At 43.6% G+C, this 25,892-nt stretch overlaps 1 protein-coding gene across 6 annotated transcripts in view; it reads left to right on the top strand.

The window, feature by feature from the left end:
• INO80 (INO80 complex ATPase subunit) overlaps positions 1-25,892 on the top strand; it is a 139,544-nt gene that overhangs the window by 65,131 nt on the left and 48,521 nt on the right. For all 6 annotated transcript variants that reach the window (XM_053285801.1, XM_053285802.1, XM_053285803.1 and 3 more), the window contains 7 exons: positions 1,510-1,595; positions 2,429-2,596; positions 3,062-3,195; positions 3,550-3,617; positions 13,054-13,147; positions 14,230-14,404; positions 18,982-19,119. In XM_053285801.1, coding sequence (XP_053141776.1) covers positions 1,510-1,595; positions 2,429-2,596; positions 3,062-3,195; positions 3,550-3,617; positions 13,054-13,147; positions 14,230-14,404; positions 18,982-19,119 — 863 coding nt within the window. The remainder of the gene's footprint in view (positions 1-1,509; positions 1,596-2,428; positions 2,597-3,061; positions 3,196-3,549; positions 3,618-13,053; positions 13,148-14,229; positions 14,405-18,981; positions 19,120-25,892) is intronic.

The raw sequence follows: 25,892 nt of genomic DNA, 5'->3' as shown, positions 1-25,892 counted from the left end.
CTTCGCTTACACAATCTCCTTTTCAACCCATGGCTACATTGCCTTTAAAATTAATGTCGTGGAAAACTGCCTTCCTGGTGGCCGTCTCTACGGCTAGACATGTGAGCAAACTGACGGCCTTGAGAATAGACTCCCCATACACGGCCTTCTACCCAGATAAAGTTCGTATGCGCCTGGATCCACAATTCCTTCCTAAAGTGGTGTCCAGTTTTCATCTGAATCAGGAGATCATCCTCTCTACTTTCTTCAGAAACCCCACTACTGCTTTAGAACGATCTCTACATGCCATGGATGTTCGACGGGCCTTGTTGTTCTATATGTCACGAACTAAAGGTTTTCGCAATTCTACACGGTTGTTCATATCTTACAAAGGCCCCACCAAAGGCTCCCCTATCTCCCGTCAGCGCCTTTCAAGATGGCTGGTGAAACTCATTCTGTTCTCCTACAAGCTGCAGAACAAGATACCACCAGAAGCAATTAAGGCCCATTCCATCAGGGCTCACGCTTCCTCGGCTGCACACCTTTCGGGAGTGTCTTTTGAGGACATCCGCAAAGCAGCAACATGGTCCTCTGAGTCTCCCTTTGTAAAGCACTACGGCTTTGTAAAGCACTCCCGAACATCGGACCTCTGAAAAGTATACAGTGTACTGTGCTTGATTGGCCAGCAAACTCGCCTGACCTGACCCCATAGAGAATCTATGGGGCATTGCCAAGAGAAGGATGAGAGACATGAGACCAAACAATGCAGAAGAGCTGAAGGCCGCTAATGAAGCATCCTGGTCTTCCATAACACCTCAGCAGTGCCACAGGCTGATAGCATCCATGCCACGCCGCATTGAGGCAGTAATTGCTGCAAAAGAGGCCCAAACCAAGTACTGAATACATATGCATGCTTATACTTTTCAGAGGTCCGATATTGTTCTATTCTTCAATCCTTGTCTTCTTGGTTCCATGTAATATTCTAATTTTCTGGGATTGTGGATTTGGGGTTTTCATGAGCTGTACGCCATGATCATCACAATTATAACAAATTAAGGCTTGACTTATCTCGCTTTGCATGTAATGCGTCTGTCTCATATATCAGTTTCACCTTTTAATTTGCATAACTGAAATTAATAGACTTTTGCACGATATTCTAATTTTCCGAGTTTCACCTGTAAAGTTGTATGGATAGATTCTCACAAAACTACTACAGTGGTAGGAACAATGGACTAACCACAGTACACATGAGCTTCGAAGCTCAAACCTGAAATGCCTATGACGTACAAATGGATATGATTCAGGATATGGACTGCACCATTTCGTGTGAAAGTAGATGTTGGCCTACAACTCCCATAATCCCTGGCTATTGGCCACTGTGGCTGGGGATCATAGGAGTTGTAGTCCATAAACAGCTGGGGGGCCTAAGTTGACTAGGTTTGTAGTAGATTAACAAAGAGGAAAAAGCAGTAGAAAAACATAATTGTTTGTCATTCATGTAATTATGTACTTTTTTCTCTCAAATTTCAGATCAGTTATCACGCTTGCATATGATCCTGAAGCCTTTCATGCTAAGAAGAATAAAGAAAGATGTAGAAAATGAGCTGTCAGACAAGGTGAAAAACAAAACTAGCTGAGGAATTGAACTCTGTGCCTGCCTCCTGCTCACTGTTTGTGCATTCCAGGCTTCTAGTATACATTACTCTTTTGTTATTTGGGCTGCATCAAAACTTGAGCAAAAATAGCAACGCTCGTGCAAGGGATTTTCCCTACCCTCTCCCTCCCACTACAACCCTCTGAGTCCCTCCACCCACCACAAGCTGTTCCTGAGGGTTGGGGAGTCCTCTGAAATGGCGTGGGATTAGACAGGCTGCAGCAGAACAGGAGATGGGCAGAAATCGGGAGGGTGGGCTTGTGCAAGCCAAAGTGCCTTTCTGCTCTTGCAATCACCTTCTTTTCCAAATCTGTTAACAATCCATTGGAAAGCAACTGCCATCGATTTGAGTGAGTACTATGGTGGAACCTGTGCATTTTCTGCATCAAAATTCTGCAACTTGGGACTTTAAAATCCAGAGGACTCTATGACCAGAATATGTTATACAAAATTGCCCAATTTTTTTATTATTATAGAAGTACACTTTTAGAAAAATGATAGCTTTTTCCTGGAAAGGACCTGATTCTCACTATTTCACATTAATTATTATTATTCCAGTTAATAGCAGTGGAATGCTTCCTATCTAAATAGTCTTAGCCAAGAAGGGATTTAAAAAACAATCTTCATCATCATGGATCCCTGAAATACAGGCATGAAAACATGCCAAAACATTTCTGGAGGGTACTCTATCTGATATGATCGTTAATGGATTGTGTGTGCTGAGCCTCGTTCTGATATTCTCTTTTGTTGTTTATAGACTAAAACTGTTTTATTCCTTTTCATTTTCTTTTTCAGATTGAGATACTAATGTATTGTCAACAGACTAGTCGGCAGAAATTATTGTACCAAGCTTTGAAGAACAAAATTTCTATTGATGACCTTTTGCAGTCTTCCATGGGCACTACTCAACAAGCACAGAACACTACCAGTAGTCTCATGAACCTAGTCATGCAGTTCAGGAAGGTGAGGTGTATGAATACCCGTCTGACTCTGAGCTGTTTCTTGAGCTCAAGAGCAAGATTGCCGTACACCCATATCAATTTGCACTCAAATACAAGACTAACAAGCTGTAGTCATTCCTCAGTTTTGACTTTATATTATACAGTAGCTTGCAATTGAAAGTTCTTGTGATTTCATGTAATAAGTATAGAGAAAGTGTTCATTTTGGAAGGGAGGCAGGAGGGAGAAGAAATAAGCAAAAGTAGGTAGTATGCATAGGAAGTGGTACCCCTTAAACTTCACATTTAAGTCTAAATAGCCTAAAACAATGAACTTTCTCCCTATTTGTTGCCAACCAGAGGTCCAGAGTAATCACATTTGGGACACTGTCATGGTTTGTGCCATTTCCCCCAAGATTTGGAATTATAAAGAAACAATACAGTGTATTTGTTTTCCCAGCAGTGACTAACTTCTTTAATTTTCTTATAGGTGTGCAATCATCCAGAACTCTTTGAAAGACAAGAAACTTGGTCTCCATTTCACGTTTCACTAAAGCCATACCAGATTTCAAAATTTATCTATCGTCACGGGCAGATCAGGTTGTTTAATCACTCACGAGACAGGTAAGCATTGTTGGTATTCCCTTCACCTTCTCTAGTTCTAACTATTCAGACAATGGGGACGGGTCCCACTTTTTCAAACTCTTCTGTCAATAGTAGAGGGCTCTCTTAAGAAATAAAGCCAACTGCATTATCTTGGCTCTCTGTACATCTTCAAACTTATGATCTTGGCGTTTGGATATAGGAAAACCAGGGTTCAGATCCATGCTGTCTGAGTGATCTTACAGGGTGGTGATTTGGCTAAAACCGTGCATTGAGCTCCTTGAAGGAAGGAGGAAGGTAGCAAACAAAGTTGCACTAAGATTAACAGGCACTTGTTTAAACTGACACATTTTAATTCTTTATTTTTGTTTTTAGGTGGTTGCAGTTTTTGCTTTCTCCTTTTGCTCCAGACTACATCCAGCAGTCTCTCTTCCATAGGAAGGGTAGGTTAAGGTCCTTGAAAAATATTAGGGTGAAGTTAGCAGATAGAATTAAATGCAGTTTTACTGGAAATAGTGGATTTGTTTGGAGTTTTCTCCTTCCAAGTTTAAACTTCCAAGGGAGGCAGTGCCATGATGGTTCTAGTTAACCTGTTTCATTGTTGAACTGCTTTGTGCTTCAGAAGTTCTTAATGTTTAACTTAAATTACTTGCCTGCAGTTGAATTTTTTTGTTTCTCACCTTGTCTTCTGTGGATGTAGTGAACTGTTGCTATTCATCTTTATCGCAGCCTCTCAAATATTTGAAAACGATTGGTGTATGCCACCACTGCCTCTCCCACTTCAGTCTCTCTAGAGTTTCCTTGTACTATTTGCTTTCCGGATCCTTTATGTTTTTCATAGCTCTTCTTTTGAATGTTTTCCAATTATGAAGATCATTACTTAGTTACTTGTTTCATTGATAGACCACCCCATCCAAAGGCTGTGGGTGGTGCACAACAAATTTTAAAAGACATAAAAACAAACACGATTTAAAGCACACTGCTTAAAACAATATAAAAACAATTTTAAAACAATTTAAAACCAATTAAAACAGTTTAAAACAATTTTAAAACCTTGGAAGGCCGGGCCAAACAATTAAGTTTTTAGGGCTCTCTTAAAGGCCAACAGTGAGCCTAAACTGTGGACAGATGACCTCAATGTGCAGTGGAGATTATGCAGAAGAAGGTGCTCTCTAAGGCAGCCCAGCCCAGGGCTATAAAGGCAATAACCAGCACTTTGTATTTTGCCTGGAAACACATTGGCAGCCAATGCAACTGCTTTAAAACAGGCATAATATGGTCTCTCTGAGTTATCCCAGAGACCAGTCAGGTTGTTGCATTTTGAACTAACTGAAGTATCTGGTACATGTTCCATTGAATCCATTAGAATGGGTTCTGCGCCTGCATGGAAGCCTCTTGGTGTTGAGTTTCTACAGCTCCTTTTCGGCGTCGGCACCCCGCCCCTCATGGCTATTGAAGGCAGAAGGAAGCGTAGGCATGTCAGTTCCTTTACGACCACCATAGGGATCGCTTGCGATTTCTGTGGCTCCTTCGTTTTGATTCCTTGCTAAATCTTATTCAAAAAGTTCTGCTGATTGACTTTGTTGTGACTTCGGACTGTTATTTTGCTATTCTCTGGATTTGTGATTTGGACTGACTGATTGCTAGATTTGACCTTGGACAGTTTCTGTTTTCTGCCCTTGCCTGCTGATTTTGATCGTTGAAAGAGTGGACAGATTTCTGGCTGTTTGACCACGGACTGTTTAAGGAGTGATTACAATGGATACCCCTAAAGAGAAGAAAACATTCAAGTGCTGCACTAAGTGTAAGGCGAAATTGCCCTCTCAGGACAGCCACAGCTTATGCCTATTGCGCTTGGGGGAAGCCCACGTAACTTCGGCCTGCAATGTTTGTCAGTCTTTTTCAAAGCAGACAAGGAGGAATCGAGAACTTCGCTTAAGGGCGGCACTTTATGATGATACCTTAACTGCACCCTCCACCTCATCCAAATCTCCACAAGGCTTGAGGGCCCTGGGTTTGGCCCAGTCTAAAACATCTGCACCCGCCAATACAACTCCTAAGTCCTTAAAAAGGCTGGCTGACAAAATGGCAACCATAGAAAAACCCGCAAAACAGGCACGAAAATTGTCTAACTCAAGTTCGACGCCATCGCTGAAGTTGGCTCAAGAGGTGGTCTTTGTTTTGGCATCGACAGCACAGTCAGCGTTGGATGAATCAGCTCTATCGAGACTGAAAACACCATGCTGCTCAACATCGACGTCAACATCGATGCCGAGAGGAACGTCTCCATAGAGTCAACAAGTAAAACCATAATAAACATTGAGAGACCCAGTGCCATTTTTATCAATCTCGTCGGCTTTGAGGGAGATAGTAACGACCGCTGCGCCGGCATTGATGGCCACGATACCGTCTGCCTGTGATCTGGGGCCTGCTCTGATTCCTATCGGGTCCCCCTCGACGTCGAGGGAAGGGGAACTGCCATTGGTATTGAACACACCAGCTAACATCACCACCGTGACTCCTTGATTCCGGGCTCCCATGACCTTCTCTTTGGAAGAAGATGATCTCTCCGATGCGGAGGCGGCTCCTTTAGAACCTCTTCTAAAGATGCTGGACTCAACAACAACTACTCCTTCAACTTTTCACGGGTTTCCATGCCCTGATGATGACCAAGCGCCTGTTTCTACCCCAGTTCCTGGGTTGCTGATGTCTATGCAACTCGCCACTTCTACACCATGGCACACTTGTGGTTTTTGCCACATTGTAACACTGTCAAAAGATATGGCCTTGCCAGGTACCACCTCGCCGGGGGTGGCTTATGACTTCCAAGGGGACCGGGCGTGGAGGCCAGCAGACTCTGTGATTTGACAGTCAGCAGACTCCTTGGTTCAACAGCCTGAAATAGGCCCTATGCCGCTTCACATACGCCCACTGTCAGCAGGTGATGCTCCTGCCATGCCTGTAAAAATGCTGAAAATGGCTTCCACTCGAACTCCTCTGCCTATTATTGCCGCTAGCTGTTCCCAAACAACGTTGAAATTTTTTGCCACCTCGGTGGCACAAACTGAACTCTTGACAGCATTGGTTCCTCCGCCCCCTGCGTCGCCGGGTGCACTGCCATCAAGTCGGACCCGGTCTGATGACGTCTCTGGAGACAGTCACCATGGCTCTTCTGATTTTGAATCGAATGTGGAGACCATGGAGACGGATTCATCTCCAGATGTGGCTACTCCGGCCCATGTTTCGGCAACGGAAGAGCTGAAAGCATACCACCCGCATGTGAAACAGATGGCTTCTGTGCTGGGTCTGGATCTGTCTTCTCAACTAAAAACCATAGACGACCCAGTCTACATTTTCATGCGGTGGTCCCAGTCTGCCCAATCAGTTGCTTTACTGCTGCTATCCATAATCTAATGCAGCACAATGTGCATGGCAAGTACCACACACATCTACTCCTACATCAAAACGCTTGAAGGGCCTATATCGGGTACAAGAACAAGATAAGATATACCTGTTCAAACATCCAATCCCAAACTCCCTGGTCATTGATTGTGCAACTAGTTCAAGGTCAGGGAGAAGGCATACGACCCCAGCTGATAAGGAGGGGAGAAAACTGGACATTATGGGAAGACAGTTATACTCTACCTCCTGTCTCTCTGTTAAAGTGGCAAATTACTCTGCCTGCATGGGAGAATCTGGAAAAGGACTTGGATGCACTGTCACCAGAAGAGCTTAAGAGTAGATTCCGTAAGACATTGCAAAAAGCAGCTGACCTCACCTGCCAAGAACTGAGCACGACTAAGCATCTGGCGGAATCAGAGTCCAGATCCATCACTACAGCAATAACTCTGAGATGACATGCATGGCTACGATCTTCTGCCCTACAGCAGGACATGAAAGACAAAATAGAGGGGTTGCCTTTTGACGGAATGGGCCTTTTCTCAGAGGAGACGGATGCAACGATGGAAAAAATGAAAAAATCAAAGTTTATGGCCAAAACTTTTACAACTTCTGCATCTGCCTCAACATCCTATTGGGGGAAACAGAGGTCATTTTATCGTCCTCGTCCAACATATAGGCAACAGGACCACCTGGACTACCGCAAATCTTACCAGCCCTACAATAAACATAATACTCAACAGAAGGGAAAATTTTGAACGGGCCAACGAAAGCAGGCAGAGGAAAACAAGCAGCGACTTTGAGATTCAGGACAGCCCATTGCATCACCTAGGACCGCACCTTTGCTCGCCTACTCAGAACATCAGGGAGAACATGGGACCAGCAAACAACAAGAAGACCCAGCCAACCCCACTAGCCACCAACTCCATCAGGTTGGCAAGGCTTGTGTAAGCATGGCGCCACATAACATCAGATCACTGGGTACTGAAAATTATCACATACGGTTACGCAATAGAGTTCAAAGCTCGCCCACAGTTTCAGGGCATCCGCTTCACGAAGGCAATGCCTGCCTTATGTCAAGAGGTACAAGAACTCTTGTGCAAGAAAGCAATCGTGCAAGTGTGATGGGCACAGAGACGGGAGGGGTTTTACTCCCATTATTTCCAAATCCAGAAAAAGGATGGAGGGATTCGACCAATTATGGACTTAAGACATCTGAACAAATAAGCCCAAGTGAAGAAGTATTGCATAAAACATTACAAGATATCCTACAGCTTCTGCATCAAGAGCAGTGGCTAGTGACATTAGACTTAAAGGATGCCTACTTTCACATAAGGATCCATCCATCCTTCCGGAAGTATCTACGGTTCACTGTAGGAAATGCGGTTTACCAGTACCAATTCGGACTTACCAATTCTTACCAATTCGGACTTACCAATTCAGACTTTGCACTGCCCCACCTGTCTTTACAAAGTGCATGGCGGTGGTGGTAGCCTGCTTACGAACGAAGGGGCTGAAACTGTACCCCTTTCTTGATGATTGGCTCCTGTCATCAAGAGACGAAAACGAGTTACATTCGCAAATACAATACGTGTTGCGGCTTCTTCAGGATCTAGGAATACAGATCACCTGGAAAAAAATCCAACCTCACACCGGTGCCCATCATCTCGTATATTGGGGCTGTGCTAAATGCTACCCTGGGAAGGGCGTTCCTACCAGAGGATCGTTACCAGACCATTGTGTCACTCATTCAACATTTTCAAGACAATCCTTTGCAGCCAGCTCGTCAAGTACAACGCCTATTGGGCCTGATGGCCTCTTGCAAGTCTACTGTTCAATACACCCATCTGAAGATGAGGAAGTTGCAGATGTGGTTACTCTCGTCCTTCAACCTGCTCCAGGACACCTCAGTAAAACGCCTACTGGTTCCCATTCCAGTCCTATGCTCGCTCTCCTGGTGGACGCAGAAGACCAACCTACTTAGAGGGGTGCCCTTTCAAGCCCAACCCCCATCAGTTTGGGTCATGACGGGTGCTTCCCTGTGAGGGTGGGGTGGTCATTGTAATGCCACCACGACTCAAGGCCTCTGGACGCGCACTCAGTGCCAACTGCATATAAATTTTCTAGAACTGTTAGCAGTTTTTAAGTCAATGAAGGCCTTCCTTCCAATGCTGCGGGGCCGAGTTGTACAGCTACAGCAAGAAAACACTACAGCCATAGCCTACCTAAACAGACAAGGAGGGACAGTCTCCAGGTCCCTGAGTGTCCTGAGCCTTCAGATTTGGCATTGGTTCATCAGGAACAGCATTACACCAATGGCAATCCACATCAAGGGTAAGGACAATGTACTAGCAGATGGACTCAGCCGATCCTTCTCTGTGGAGACCAGGCACGAGTGGGAGCTGAACAGCAAGTACCTGAACGGGATCTTCGGTCTATGGGGACAACCACAGGTGGACTTGTTTGCTACAAGGCACAACACAAAGTGCACACTGTTCTGCTCCAGAATGCGGTTTACCAGTACCAAGTTCTACCATTCAGACTTTGCACTGCCCCATGTGTCTTTACAAAGTGCATGGCGGTGGTGGTAACCTGCTTACGAACGAAGGGGCTGAAACTGTACCCCTATCTTGGACACAATCCACAATTGTTGGGGGCCGCTTTCCTATTGGACTGGTCCCTATATCAGACTTACATGTTTCCCCCCTTGCCGCTTGTGAGCAGGGTAGTGGCTCGGCTCCTAAACGGCAATGTGTGGCGCATTTTGATCACACTGTGGTGGTCACGCCAAGTGTGGTTTCCACATTTGCTCTGGATCTCCTTATCCAAGAGGACGGACAGATACTTCACCTGGAAGTTCTCACTCTCTAGCTGACAGCATAGAGAATAAGCTGTTAAGGACGATCCTACTGAATAAGCGCAAACTGTCTACCCATAAGAACTACACCAGTAAGTGGGAAAGGTTTGTGACCTACACTAGGAGATTTGGGTTACATCCCAGGAAAACTACCATTCGGGAAGTCTTGCTTTATCTCACATCCCTAAAGAACTCTGGTCTCTCCAACGTGTCAGTAAGGGTTCATCTCGCTGCCCTGTCTTCCAAGCATCCAGACTCGGAAGGCAAGACATTGTTTCCCCATCCGTTAAGTAAGAGTTTTTTGAGAGGCCTCACTAACCTGTATCCACCAGTAAGTACATCGACCGCTGGAGCAATGGAGCATCTCGCTGGTCCTTTCTGCTCTGACGGAACCGCCTTTTGAACCAATGAGTATGGCGACACTACAACATCTATTCTTCAAGACTGCCCTCTTGGTTGCCATCACTGCTGCGCGCAGAGTGAGTGAACTGACTGCATTAAGGATATGCCTAACACCCAGTTCTACCCAGATAAGGTTCTCCTATGCCTGAACATTGCCTTCTTACCTAAAATAGTAACCACCTTCTATATCAACCAAGACATTGTGCTTCCTACCTTCTTTAGGTCTCCTGCCACACCATTAGAAAAGGCACTCCATTCCTTGGATGTCTGAAGGGCGCTACTTTATTATCTCTCAAGGACTAGATCATTCAGAAAATCAAAGAAGCTATTTATATCTTACAAAGGCGCCACGATGAGTCGTGCCCTGTCCAGACAGCGTCTTTCGCATTGGTTAGTGGAGGCCATTCAATAGGCCTACACTTCACAGAAGGTAAAGGCACCATGATCCATAAGGGCACATCCCACAAGGGCTTATGGTGCATCCGTGGCCTTCTTGTCCGGCATATCATTCCAGGACATTTGTAAAGCAGCCACTTGGTCTTCTGAAATACCGTTCGTGAAACATTACGCAATTGATTTATGTCCTGCCGCGGAGGCGAGCTTTGGGATAGCAGTGCTAAAAAGGGTGTTGCAATAGGTCTACTGCTCCCTCCTCCTTTAAGAGCTAACCAAACACCCATTCTAATAGATTCAATGGATCACGTACCAGATAAACAGGTTGCTTACCTGTAACTGATGATCTGGTAGTGATCTGTTGATATCCATTAGACCCTTCCGGACCACTCTTCCGTAGCAGAACATACCTTTGCACAGTAGAACTTGCCTACATCGACTCGTCATACTGCTTCGGCGGTCTCCAAGGAACTGAGGTGCCTGCACTTCCTCCCACCTTAAATAGCCATGTGGTCACTTGGAGTGGGGCGCAGGCGCCAAAAAGGAGCTGTAGAAACTCAACACCGAAAGGCTTCCGTGCAGGCACAGAACCCATTCTAATAGATGTCAACGGATCACTACCAGATCATCAGTTACAGGTAAGCAACCTGTTTTTCCAAACTACGTACAAAGGCAGCCCCACGTAGAGCGCATTGCAATAGTCAAGCCTGGAGGTTAACCGTTGATGGCACCACTGTTTTGAAATTGTTGTCTTCAACGATCATCTTCATCTCAAAGCTGATGGAAAGTGCTCCTGGCCATAGCCTCCATCTGAGATACCAGGGTGAGACCTGGATCCAAGAACACTCTCAAGCTGTGTACTTGTTCCTTCTGGGTGAGTGTAACCCCAACCAGCACAGGAAGATCTAACTCATCCCCTAAATTCTGATTCCCCCACAATGAGCACCCCCATCTTGCTTGGATTCAGCTTCAATTGGTTATCCCTCATCTAGCCCATTACTGCCTGTAGGCAGGCACAGGAGTGAATGCCATTTCATGATGATGATGATGATGATGATAAGGAGAAATAGATTTGGGTGTCATCAGCATACTGATAACACCCTGCACCAAATCTCCTGATGACCTCACCCAGCAGTTTCATGTAGATATTAAAAAGCATTGGTGACCGAATGGAGCCCTGAGGGACTCCATATAATAGCTCCTGTTTTGAAGAGCAACCATCACCAAGCTCCACCATCTGGAATCTGCCCGAGAGGTAGGAGCGGAACCACTGTAAAGCAGTGCCTCCTATCCTCAACTCCCCCAGGTGATCCAGAAGGATACCATGGTCGGTGTTATTGAATGCCACTTAGAGATCCAAAAGAACCAACAGAGTCACACTCGCTCTGTCAGTTCCCAGGTAAAGGTCATCCATCAGGCTGACCAAGGATTGACTCAACCCCATAGCCAGCTCTAAAGCCAATTTGAAATGGGTCTAGATAATGGGTTTCCTCCAAAACTGCCTGGAGCTGGTTAGCCACCACTCTCTTAAGCATCTTGCCCCAACCATGGGAGATTGGAGACCGACCTATAACTATCCATCACTTAGGGATTTAGGGAAGGCTTCTTAAAATGTGATCTAATCTTAGGCTGCACAACTGGTACTTTTACTTTTGGGGTCTTAATATAAATCCTAAAATTGTATTCATCATTCACACCACAGCATCACATTGTGGACTCCTCTTTATTTTATCTACCGTCACCCCTAAATCCTTTTGAGCAATACTGCTGCCTAATCCCCATTCGGGGCTGACTTGGACTCCACTATTTTTGCTGAGTGTATTAAGGTGGTTGTCCATCAATCCCTCTTGCAGTATTAGATTGGGTCAGTTTCAATCTGTGATATCTAATGACGTGGACAAACTACTTGGGGCAGTGTGGCCAACCACTTATTCTCCGGATCCTTGCCTAAATTGGCTGCTTCTATCTTACAGGAAAATTGTTGGAGGTGGCCTAGTTAATACTATTAACTCATCACTGAGGGAGGGTTGGGTGCCTCCTTGTTGGAGGAACCAATGATTAGACTACTTCTTAAGAATCCTTCCCTAGATTCCTCAATGATGGGTAGTTATAGGCTAATCTCCAATCCCCCATCGTTGGGCAAGAGAGCTAGCCAACACTGGCTACAGGTGTGTCCATTCTTTTCTCTCCCCTGCCCTTGCAATTCCACAATCAGTGGGTCTCCTGATTACAGATGTGTGGTTTGTTCCATTGGTTTGTATGGAGGAAGGGGAAAGGTTTGCTGAAAATGAAGGCCAGTCTTGCCCGTTTCCCAAGGAGAGAGGGGAAGGGAAGCTTGTGTGACCACTCCCACATCCCATTCAATAAATATCCTGTTCTTTCTGACTCCTATTCCTGCTGCAGCCATTCTCTGTTTCCTTCCATTTTGCCTCTTTATTTCTTCTCTGCCTCCATAATGCATTAAAAGCCCCCAGAAATCACAGGCAACCACTTGCCACATTAAAAAAAAACCCACAGTCAAGACAGTAATCTCAATCCCACTAGTTACACTGTGATATTTTGGGTTGGGTTAGTTTGTTAAAGTGGAAGGTCATTTCTGTTCTCTGTACAAGTCAGTGCAGTTATCTAAGTAGGCAGATGTGGGTTTTTTTTGCTGATGAGTATACATTTCTGTGTCCCATCTTCTATCTTGACAGCTTTAGTTAACTGACAAGCTGCTTCTCCTCTGTAACATCTAAAGCATCGGGAAGATGGAATTAACATCTTTCAGGACTATTGTGTGTCTCTTGCAGGTGTCTTTTCTCAACCTTGTTTTTTTTATATTTCAGGCACCGAGGAAGAAAGTTGTTTCTCTTTTCTACGATTTATTGATGTTTCTCCAGCAGAGATGGCAAACCTCATGCATCAGGGACATCTAGCGAGGTGAGGAAAGCCAGTTTGAATACCAAAACAGACTTGCATTTGGATAGGCTGTAAAAATAGGTGCCTGATTTGCCTTTGCTTGTTGCTTTTAGGGGATAGTTGTGTATATTCCATGCCGGTATTGGTAAAGCACAAAATCTGCAACCAGACATGAAACTGGTCATACTAATAATATCCCATTTAAGATGCAGGGAGATAAAAATCTAAGAATGCAGTTCTCTGCACACTTATATGGGAATAAGCCTGATTGAATTCAGTGGACCTTGCTTCTAAGTAAACGTGCATGGAATTGGGCTGTTTGTAATGTGTGGTTACCATTTTCTCCTTTTCTTTGTCCTTAGCAAAAAGTTCATGGTTGAAAACATAACTCTTGGAAGCAAAATAAATAGACACTTACATAATGCCTAGTGCAAAATTTTACTGGTAGAATATATCCAAATATGCTTTGCTGTCTTTAGCAAAAAGAGGGAGTCATTTTTACTGGGGGACTTTACACATGCACAGTAAAACCATTTGCTACAAAGAGTCCATATTTAAGCAAAGAAGCCAGTGTCTGGGAGTTTCAGGACTTGTGTCCTATATCATGCTAAGCTATTTTGCTTAATGATCTACACATAGCTGTTCTGAGCGTCTGCTACATGAAACCTTATTTTTTTCTGAGATGGTATTGATAATTCAGCATCTCCTGATCTGAAAAAAGCTGTTCTTCTTATAATGGACACATTGAATTTTTTTTTGTAGAAAATTGGAATTGAGGGGGAGAGGTGGTTATTTGTTTGTTTTTATTTCTATATTGCCCAAAACTTGTATCTCTGGGTGGCTTACAATTAAAATAGTTGGCTTGAAAGTCTGATGCGAGAGGATTGAGTTCCTTAGAGATTGAAGAATCTGTCCTATAATAAAAGCCAAGGTCCAACAATGAAGGGTTTTCTTCAATAACCTTCTCTTCACAGTTCTTAAAAAGTAGTACTGTATCTTTTAAGTATGCTTCTTGAGAGAGTAGGACAATTACAGCCTTTCTGTAAAATTAGGTTCCTGTTCACAAAGCTGTGAATAAGAATGTCTGCTGTGGTTTGTTTCAGATGGTTAGCTCTTTTCCTGTCTCTGAAAGCCACCTATAGGCTCCACCACTTGCGCTTCTGGACAGAGCCAGAAGATCACCACCACAAGTCTCAATGTCTGAAGAACAAAGATTTATTGCTGGATGTCAATTTTACACTCTCTCCTCCCAATTTGCACAGCTGTACTTTGCTGCAGGTAAGCAATACTTTTCAGTTATGTGCAAGTGTAAATAGTTTGAATTGAATGGGAAATAGGGGGATTTTATTCCTTTATGATGGAAAACCATGCAAACCAACCAATGAGTCACTCAGAACAGTATCGGAATTAATTTAATCTAGCCAGGGCTTGTGTACTCCATGCTAATAGTAAAATAAAATTTGTTGCCAGGCAATCCAAATTCTGTAGCATGTATGCATTATGCAAATCAAAAATATTTGCATCTTTTCTCCTATTTTTCATACTTCTTCAGTATTTATTACTTTATATAATTTATTCTAATTTTGCTAGCTGTGGGTGGAGCGAAGACACCGAAGCCACAAACACTGAAAATCTCATTTAGCCACTTCTCTGGCTTCTTATATTTCAGAAGCCTTATATTTGAGCAGATGGTGTTCACACACTGATGCACATCTTCACAACCATAGGGGCTAGAAAGTTGCTTAAAAAAAAAAAAAAAAACTGAACCAAAGCTGGTATTCCCAGGAAGCTGAATTATGTGCCCATTACCACACTCTTGCAGCACTGCAGCATACACACAGCCCTGAATGTAGGAAATGAAATAGCTGAAGTGGAACAGTTAATCACATCAAAGAGCATATTTGGTTGTTTTGATGTTGTTTTTAAACGTATTGTTGCACTCAGTATTGTAATACTGTTGTTCAAAGACATTATTTTCTTTTTGTTGTTTCATTTCTTAATTTTAAGTTGAGGAATTTTGGAAAAAGCTTATTTGATTTTTAAAAGTGTGTTTGACTGGTTTCAGTTGTGAATGTTAGGATTGTTTATTGTACACTCTTCAATGGTGCTGATTTTCAGCTCTTATTACAATTTAAGTGTGAGTTGTGGGCTTAATTTTCAGTAATCTACTCAGAGTATTTCATAACAGTTTGAAAGTTTTGCTTGTGAATCATTCTAAATTCTTTCCCTATGCCAACCCCCTTGAGAAGGTAGAGATTTCTTGTGTAAAAACTAGAAAACCTATAATGCACAAATTCCAGTGAACTCAGAAAGATCTGTGGAACACATATCGACAAGGAAATGGGACAATACAGTTCCGCGTATCCGCGAGGTGTCTCATTGACACCCTTTTTCAGTACCTGCGGATATGAAGGGGTTAAAACCCACATATCCGCAGGTTCTCGAGAGCTGGAAGTGACAGCGGAGGTCACTTCCACCTGCCATTTTGTCTCAGGGTTGCCTCCTTTCCTTACAAAATGACTCCTTTACTTGCGAAAATGGACCTTTTTTACTTTTCCCCACCATTTTTCGTGGTTTTGCGGGGCATTTTGGGCAATTCCTGGGTACATGCGGAATTCCTGGCAACATACAGACCCCACGGAGCACACCACAGCAAGTTTTTCCGGGTTATTTTGCCATTTTTTGGACTTTCCCCTCGTTTTCCCTACACCCTGGAACCTAGCCACCCTTTCTCCATAGCAATAATGACTCATTACTTGTGGTTCCGTTACTAGCAGCAGTAACTGAGGAACAGAATCCTCATGAGTAACAAGGTTCTCCTGTAATAGCAAAAACAGAATAATACTGAAAGGGGTGGGGCTTATTTATTTATTTATCTCTCAAATTTGTAGACTGAACCAAACTTCCATTTCTGGGTGGTTTACAACAACATAAAACAGATTAAAAATTAAAACCTTAAAACTATTTAAAACCACAGTGAAGCTAAAAAAAACTTGGGCGAAAAATAAGTCTTTAGAGACTTTTTAAAAGTTGTCAGAGAAGGGGAGGCTCTTCACCAAACTAACAGCAAATATGCAGGAAAGGAGCCTCTGCCTCTTAATCTGCACACTGTCCATCAGGGGGGAAAGGATGCACTTGTGCTCTGTCTCACATAGGTGGTAGAGGGTAATAACTTCCTTTCCCAACTCCAGCATCTACTGGTAGGAAAGGGGTCATTTACTTTGCCCCAGATCTGTAGCAGTTAAAATTCTCTAAGGCCAGTCCTTCCCATATAGTTCTTGTGTGGTTGCACCATGAGTTAGAACCCAGGTGTTAGCAGCACAAACGGTTAACTATCTCTGCTTTGTTAGCTTCCTACAACTCCACTTTGGAAAATTGCCCCTGCTAGTATATGGTGTGGGAAGAGTTGAGTCTTTAAGCTAGATACTTGTACTCCTGTTGCAAGAGTGTTTGGCCATTTATTTAGTATATAGCATATTTGTAACCAAAACGCATGTGTCTGAGCAGTTTACAATGAAACAACCCAGATTAAAAACAAAGTTAAAATATTAAAACTTTTTAAAACAATGATAGATTCTATAAGTCTTAATTAAAAGCCTGGGTAAATAAATGTGTATTAACACCCCTTTTAAAAGCTGTCGGAGATGGTGAGACTCTTATTTTGGCAGGGAGTGCATTCTGAAGCCACAGGGTGGCAATAGAGAAGGCCTGTCCTTGAGTAGTCACCAGATGAACTGGTTGCAACTCAAGACAAACTTCTCCAGATTATCTCAATAGGAGATGGGGCTCAATACTCTGGGCCTACACTGCTCAGGACTTTATAGGTTGTAAACAGCACCTTGTTTTTTACCTGGAAACATATTGGTGGCCAGTGCAGTTCTTTTAGTATAGGTGTAGCATGGTCTCATCGAGATGACCTGATGACAAGCCTTGCTTCTGCATTTTGTACCAGTTGCAGTTTCCAGACTACATTTAAATAAGTACTGTTTTAACAGTTTTAACAATGTTTTAAAATTTAAATGGTTGTAATGTTTTAACTTTTTCTGTTTGCTTGCTTGTTGTAAACTGCCCAGAGATGTGAGTTTGGGGTGATATAAAAATAAGTTTAATAATAATAGCAACAATAATAATAATACTAAGGCAGCCTCATATAGAGCTCATTGCAGTATTCTAGTGTGGAGGTTACCAGCATATGCACTACTGTTCTGAAGTTTATCTCAAGAAACAGACACAGCTGGCATATAGCCAAAGCTGATAGCACTTCTGGCCTCTGCCTTAACCTGAGTCACCAGAGAGCTGTTTGGATCCAGAAGCACTCCCAGACTGTGTACTGTAGTTTGCGTGAGCCATAGTTTGTATACAACTTTTCTACTCATTGGATTTGCTCTTTGGTCATGCTGTCTATATTCGTTGCCTAGAATTAATAATGTTTAAAGGAAACTTGGGCAGGGTTTTGATATATTTCAAGTACTATTCCCTCAACGAGGATGCATGACACAATCTTCAATTGCAAACAGTTATTCATTGAAACTAGAGGCTGACGTTCAGTGCAGGCTAACATGGGCAGTTCCAAACTCCCTGCGCCACTGTGGTGTCCACAGTGTTGCTGAACAGAGTTGTTGCACTACTATTTGCACAGCTATCCATCTTTATTTCTCTAAAGCATACCCTGACTAATCCCATGTGTAGCATATCTCGCGAGAGTTTGCGAGCGAGCTGCCGGTAGGGGGAGAGGAAAGCTGCAGCGCCAAACAGGCTTGCGGCTGGGCGGGGAAGAAAATGGTGGTGGCGGACAGGCAAAGAAAACGGCAATGGGCATGGGAGAAAACGGTGGGGGGACGGGGACTAGAGGCGCAGATGCTCTGTGCCCAGCCCAGCTAGTTTCCATTATTTCTAATGGGTGTAGCATCATGCAAAACTGTGATTGTGCAGTTTTAAGTAGTAGCACACCAACCCTATTCTGCAACACCACCGTTGTTTTAGATCCCCATGGGCAGTTTTAGATGACATGACGATTTAGAGCCACTTGTGTTAGAGTTAATGTTAGTTGATGTTAGAGTTAAACATCAACTAGTATGTTTTGGTTGAGACAGCGAAGGTCTATGTGAACTCTCCCCCCGCGCCCACGCCCCCGGCATGAATGTCTCACTGTTAACATTCCCTATGTTGATACACCATTATTTGGACCTTTTGTCAGTTGGAATGATCTGTATACCAGCCATGCTTTATGGGCTGATTCCCCTTTTCTAATCAGCTAATTGGTATTTACAGGGTTCACACTGTGTCCTTACAAATTTTGCATTTGCAGTATCATTGGCACAACATGCTCCAGCAAAGACATTCTTCCCTATCCCTTCGTCCCTATTGATTCCCGCCCCCAAAGAAAAGTAATGGCTGAGGGTCAGGGATCTTCAGTAGCAGTATGATATGTGCGCAACACAGGGTGTTACAGAAGGGGATCCAGGAAACCGCAAGTGGATCAATACCTCCACTAGTGGTCACCCTCTTGATTTTTGGAATTCTCCCTTTACTTTGTAGCCCTACGTGTTGAACTGAATTTGTATTTTGAATTGGAACTAATCTCTCAAGCCAAAGGATATTAAGTGTTGTCTTTGTTCATCTGAGTTACTTTCTTAGCTGTCCATAATTATATTCCATCCCATGTAGCTATGCATGAATATAATTTTTTAAAAGTAAATTAAATGTGGTGGTCTCAGGAGGTGTGGAGGGAGGTTCATGCTTCAAAGGAAAATATTTTTAATTATTCATTTGTATTCTTTCTGACATAGAATATAATTATTATGATAAAATATTTTTTAAATTGTGCAAACATCTTGAATTGTGTTGATTTCTAGAACCTTGTGTTCACGAACCACTGTAAAGCAGTAATTGGCTATTCTGATTACATCGTTCATCAACGATCACCTACCTCATGGAAACAGTGTTGTCAAATCACAGAGCTGCCGTCCTTCCTGACTGTAATCAGCCCAAGGGTAAGAATTCTTTTCTTTTTCTTTAAAAAAAATAAATCCTATTTTTTAAAATGTATTGTGTTTAAAGAAGCTAAAAGGATTTTCTTTTCATAGTACTTAATTTGTGTTGAATTTGTATTTTATTTTCTGTTCATTTTTTTCAATGACTGTTCTGTGCTTGACTGTTAGAAACTCAAGATTTGGATTGTGATTCGTTGCATTAATTATGAATGGGTTCTGCACCTGCGCAGGAACCTCGCAGATTGATTGACTAGCTCCTCGTGACGCCCTGTCTGCCCTGCACATGCACTGTGCTTCCATTATTTTTGGCAGTTGGGGCATCCTCTTACTCAGTTTCTATTCGGCCGCCTAAGCATCAACACTTCGGTCTCATAGCTCCTCGGTGTGAATAGATTCTTTATGATCAGATAAAACTACTATTGGGAATTGCTTGGATTTCAAACTTTGGACTGCTACATGACAATTTAGTAGCTTAGTGGACTAAACTTGATGAGAGAAAAATTGAGCATGCCACGAGCTTGCTGTGTGGCACACCACTATCTCATAATGGCATCAAGACCTACTACGGCAAAAACAACATTCAAACTCTGTGTCGAATGCTGAGCAAAGTTGCCATCAATAGACAACCATGACGCATGTTTACTGTGTTTAGGGGAGCAACATAATCCATCGACATGTAAAATTTGTTGCTCATTCTCCAAACAAATGCTGAAGAATTGAGTGCTTTGACTCAGAGCGGCTACATGATGCGGCTCTGAAACCGGGTTACCCGTCGACATTGGGGTTGGTGTCGAGCACAGTATCGAGCGCAAAGGAAATGCATCAGGTGGGTTCTGCAAATGTGCAGTCTAAAACCACCAAGGAACCAGAATTTAAACAGCCAGAAACAGTGTTGAAAAAACACCACAGGCATAAGAAGCAGGGACACGCTTCTGAGGAGGGAGAAGAGGCTTCCCCACCAAAGAAACTCTATAGCAAAATGGATTCCAAAAGGAGTACACCATCTCCAACTTCTTTACAAGAAGCCCAGACAACAGTGTCGAACAACTTGCCATCCCCATCGATAATTGTGTCGGAGTTGGAACAGGAGTCCTCGATACTTGCAACGATATCAAACAGGGGCACTACAGCAACAGTGTCGAAGTTGACACTAGAGAACATACAAGCATCATCAACCAGCATCTCGGAGGCAGAAAAGAGGAGATTTTTGCTGCTATCTCTGGCTCATACTCCGGTTCATACCCAATCAGTGCTTAGTACAACATGAAGCACAATTACGGGTCTGTACTGCATCAGTGCCAGTCTGTTTGCCATCAACAGTGCAGGCTACTACATCAATAGCTTGCCAAATGATGATGCCTCTAGCACAACCTGTACAACCAGTACAACCCTCTGCTCCACAACTGCAGGGGATAAGTAATCCTCCAAAAGAACCACAACTGCCTTCTCAACCAAAGATAGTGGTAAAAAAGAGAGCACCTCCTGTAGTGCCTCCAGTGAGTGATGATAATGTTGAGAGAGATGGATACACTACAGATTCCACAGACACAGATTATGGCGGAGGAGATTATCCTGCTGACCCACCAGCAGAAGTACCTCAAAAACTTTGCTATCACCCACAGAGGAACTAAAAGCCTATCATGCTCAGATAAGAGATATGGCTGAGGCATTGGGCTTAGAAATAAAACAGCCTGAGGTAGATCTGAAGGATCCGGTCTACAATATGATGGCTAAGGCAAGGGCTTCACATCCAGTGGCACTTCCCATGCTGCCTGTTATTACCAAAGCGGCACAGTCTGCATGGGAGGTTTTACAGACCTCTATATTAACGTCTAAAAGATCAGAGGGATTGTATAGAATCCAGGAAGAGGAAAGTATGTACGTGATGCACCATCCAATACTAACTTCCAAAAGATGGACAGCATCCTACAACTCCAGCTGAAAAGGAAGGGAGAAAAATTGATGTTTTAGGAAGGAAAACATATTCCACCTCAAGCCTGCTATAAAGATTGCTAATTATGCTGCACGTCTTGCAAGATATGGACGTTAATTATGAGACATACTTTTCCAGGATTCAAACTCAATGACACTAGAGGAATTTCAGGATAGGTTTGCACAGACCTATGAAAAAACTACAGCTGTTACGACAACTGCTCAGCACATTCAAACACTTAGCAGAGACTGACTCAAGAGCCATGATGACGGCAGTAACAGTATGTCACCATGCATGGTTACAATCTACCAATTTGCAGCAGGACATGCATGATAGAGTGGAGCATTTGCCATATGATGGAAAAGGGCTTTTCTCCTAAAGTGCTGACTCTACAATGGAGTAAATCAGAATACATGGCAAAGACTTTTATGACATAAACAGCCTCAAATATTATGACATCCCGTTATCAGTCATACGACCGACGAGAACAACATTCTACATTTAGGCATCAGGAAAGAAAAGATTTCAGAAGGCAATACTGCTTGTATCAAAGGAACAAGAGTTTTGAACAAAAAAAATAAAGGGCAGGCTACTAAACCTAATAGGGACCAGAATAAACAGACTCTTTGATGGGGGACCTGGTGCTAAGGGAGTTGGTCTTGTGGTAGCAAGCATGACTTGTCCCCTTAGCTAAGCAGGGTCTGCCCTGATTGCATATGAAAGGGATACTAGAAGTGTGAGCCCTGTAAGATATTCCCTTTAGAGGATGGAGCCGCTCTGGGAAGAGCATCTAGGTTCCGAGTTCCTTCCCTGGCATCTCCAAGATAGGACTGGGAGAGATTCCTGCCTGCAGTGGGACGTATGTGTAGACCTGATCCATGCAACCTGAACTGAGAAACCCAGTATTTAATATAGCAGTGTATTGTATGCTATGATGTATGCCACTTTACATTTATTTATTACTGCAGAATTGACCCTTTAAATACTTTATAGGGCAGCATTAGCCTGAAAGTAGGTAGCAGTAACTTACTTCCAGGTTAGTGCTGTGCTAACATTATGCAAGAAGATACATATCTCTAAGCAGTTTGTAGTGCTCCACAGTGTTGCACAACTGCTAGCAGAAGACCTTCTCTGGCACATATACACTAGTGAAAAAGCGGATCGGAAACAGAGGTTCCTTTCTTTGTGCAATAATGTTGCACTGTGTCCTTATGCTAGCACAACAATGTTACATTATTGCAACGCTCGTCTGGATTTATGCCACTAGATTGCTGGTGCTCAACATCTCATGGTAGTGTAAACTCAGAAAGTAGAGCTAAATGAAAAGAAACCTCTAACCATAATTAAATAGTGGGCAGTTGGAGTGGGGAGCGGGCAGGCAGACGCGTGTTTGGCATATTAGTATTTATTTTTATTGTACAATAAAATGTGAAAGCCTTTTGCTTTCTTGCAAGTGGTAATTGTTTGTTTGCTAACGTAATACAAAAGGCGTAATCAGCTGCATGTCGCTCCACAAGTGCAGTTAACCATCTGCTGTCAGAAAATCCTCTCCACCCTAAATGTACTCGAGGATTGTCTGGCGAGGTACCACTAGTGAGGACATCTGCTTTAAATTAACTGGCGCTCCTTGGCGTGATATCTACTATTTATTTGAAAGTGATAGCAAAGCAATAAATCTTCACTCTGTATGGAGAAGCAATAAGAGCAATAATCATATAGAAGCAGGCAAAGAGCAGAAAGCCCTTATCACCTGGCCACCCAAATGTTTATTCCTGATCTGTATTTGTTTTGGTTATAACGCATCTGTGAGCATTGTCTGAGCTGAAGTGTGAATACCTTTGTGCTGGCATTTGAGAGAAAATAATATAAAAAGCAATATGCCGAACTCCTCATCTGTTGCTCTCCTCCTCTCACTCTAAGGTGAACATTGATTACAAGATTTAGAATGTGGCTTGTAGATGAGGGCAGATTCCATTTTGACACTGAGGTGTGAATAGCTAGTGTGCATGGGAATATATTGTTCTAGAATGGTTTGGAACAATAATGCATGGGGTCTTTAATGCAGAATAGGTTTAGGGGCTTCAAAACTGCTCACAACAAGTATTAGTATTTTTCATTTTGTTGACCTTAGGGATGTGCACAAACTGCATGCGCGGATACCATGTGTGTGCCAGTGCTGCACGCAGGTTCTTGGGGGCAGCACCGTCGCAGGCGGAAGCTGCATGCTGCGGTGGAAAGCAGGTGAGGACCTGCTCTCCTCTTTTTAAAAAAATCCCGCTTGCCGCTTACCTGCGGCGTGACAGGTTCATGCACATCCCTAGTTGACCTTATGAATGGGGTCTTTCTAAAGCAACTTCTGCTTTACTTCAGTGAGGAAGGCGCTGTTCGCAACTTGCATTGTTAGAATCCTTGTGCTTAAAGAAGCTCTCTGTTTTGAATTTTCTGGGGTAGATGTAGATTTAAGAGCTTTAATACATACTTTGCTCAAAAATGAAAGTATCTTTAAAAATCAGTACAGATAATGCATAGGGCATATTTTTTTTGGCTTCTGATGATGTTGAAAGAAGAGGAAGATAGTCTGTTGATAAGGGTGCTGAAGGAGGAGAGTGCACATTGTATCTGCTGGCAAGTGAGTATAATGCAGTGTTGATCAGTAACCAAGATTATTTTATTTGTGTCGGGATTTCCTACCCTCTTCCGTGAGACAGGGTTGTTGACCCAGTCAGATGGCAGTGTGCTGAGAGAAGCAGGGGGCTCCAGATGCCAGGACAACTCCAGTAATTATCTTTCAGGAGTCAGAAAGGGCTCAGAGAGGCGTGCAACAGCTGCTGGGGGTGGGCAGGTGCAGCCCAAGAGGCAGCAGAATGGTAGGGATGGAATAGCAATGACAGCTCCACAGCTGCAAACAGGTGTAAAAATGCTGATGAAGGGGGTGGAGTTGGAGAACAAGTCTCCTTTGGAGGCCAGGGATTGGGTGGCCTATCCACTTGCCTGGCCAGGGAAGAAGGTGCAAGCTGGGAGGGGGTACGGATGTCCTAAATGTAGGGCTTTATTTAAGACAGGGGCTGCCGAACAGGAGACGATCAGCAGGGAGAGGAGCTCAGACTTCTGGCTCCCGCTGATAGGTGAAAGAGTGGAGTGAATATACTTCCCTCCTCCCCCAACTCTGAAGCAATGCCCATGCCTATAATGTAGAGCGAGAAGGTGGAAAGGTTGGTTAGAGAATTCCTGCTCCCTAAACACAGACAATTTGCAACTGAAAGCTGAGAGGACCTTGCTAAGCATCATTTGGAAAGAGACTGAAAATAAAACTGCCAAAACCCTTATATAAATCTGTGGTACAACGGCACCTGGAGTCCTGTATACAGCTTTGGTCACTGCACCTTAAGAAGAATATTTTAGAATTGGAAAAGATACAGAGAAGGGCAGGGGCCTAGCTATAATTGAGCGAAAGGGTTCAAAGAACACGGGTCCCCAGCTCCTGAGGGCCCTCCAGCTCCATCCCGCCCTATTTTCTTCATTATCTCCCTCACTCTGTGGGAGCCAAGATATAGGGATGAATACGGGCCCCCTCTCCCCTAGCTACACCCCTGGAGAAGGGTAACCAAAATAATCAGGGGCCTGCAGCAACTCCCCTATGAAAAAAGACTGCAGCATTTGGGCCTTTTGAGTTTAGAAAGGAGACAGATAAGTGGGGGCATGAAAGAGATGTATAAAATTATGCACAGTGTGGATCAGGTGGATAAAGATACGTTTTTCTAACATTAAAACCCGGGGGCACCCACTGAAGTTAAATGCTGGGAGATTCAGGATAGACAAAATAAAGTAGTTCTTTACACAACATGTAGTTGGAATTCACTGCCACCAGATGTGATGGCCACCAATCTAGATGGGTTTAAAAGAGGATTAAACAAATTCATGAGAATAGGGCTGTCAATGGCTACTAGTCTTGATAGTTGTATATTTCCATCAGGATCAGAGGGGACATGCCCCTGAGCACCAGGTGCCAGGGGACACCAATGGGAGGGGGCATTGCCCTCTTTCCCCCACTTGCAGGTTTTCTAGATGCACTTGGTTGGCCTGCGAAAAGCAGGATGCTGGACTAGATGAGCCTTTCGCCTGATCCAGCAGGGCTTTTCTTATGTTGTTAATAAACTTGATACACAAATCTGGATGTTCCTATTATATTTCCTTCGTAGACTGATCAACTTTGTTCAATATATATTCTTCAATATAAGTTAATTCACTTATAGAATCTGCTGAGCAGCAATGGTTCTCGGTGTTAGAAGTTCATGTGGCAGTCCCAGATTGTTCAGGAAAATAAACTTTGAAAATTTTAATTCATTTTGATCTAATGTTAACTAATTGCCATTTTAAGGTAGTATGCTAAGCTGTTGTACCTGAAGGTTAATAGAGTAATAGATAGGGATGTGCACAAACTGGTTTGGCAGTCCTTTTCCGGACCGCCAGACCAGTTCGGAGGTCCAGCATTTGGACTGGTTTGGCGGTGGGGGAGTTGCCGTTAAGGAGCAGGTGGGGTGCCCTTACCCACTCCCCAGCCCTGCCCCACCCTGGTGCTGCTGCCCAAACCGCTGGCGCGGGGCTGCTACATATGTCCTTGCAGCCCCGGTCAGGGCACTTCCGGTTTTATGCTAACTGGGGCTGCAAGGAGGTATGTAGTAGTCCCGCACCAGCAGTATTGGCAGCAGCACCAGTGGGGAAAACACAGTGGGGGGATGTGGTTAAGGGCACCCTCCCTGTTCCTTAAAGGTAACCCCCGCCACTGAACCATCCAACCGATGGTTTGTGCACGTCCCTAGTAATAGAACCTGATTTAATT

Source organism: Hemicordylus capensis, chromosome 1 (assembly GCF_027244095.1).
Source record: "Hemicordylus capensis ecotype Gifberg chromosome 1, rHemCap1.1.pri, whole genome shotgun sequence".
Lineage (NCBI taxonomy): Eukaryota > Metazoa > Chordata > Lepidosauria > Squamata > Cordylidae > Hemicordylus > Hemicordylus capensis.
The sequence above is the reverse complement of the archived record's forward strand: the minus strand, read 5'-3'. Positions and strand labels throughout refer to the sequence as shown.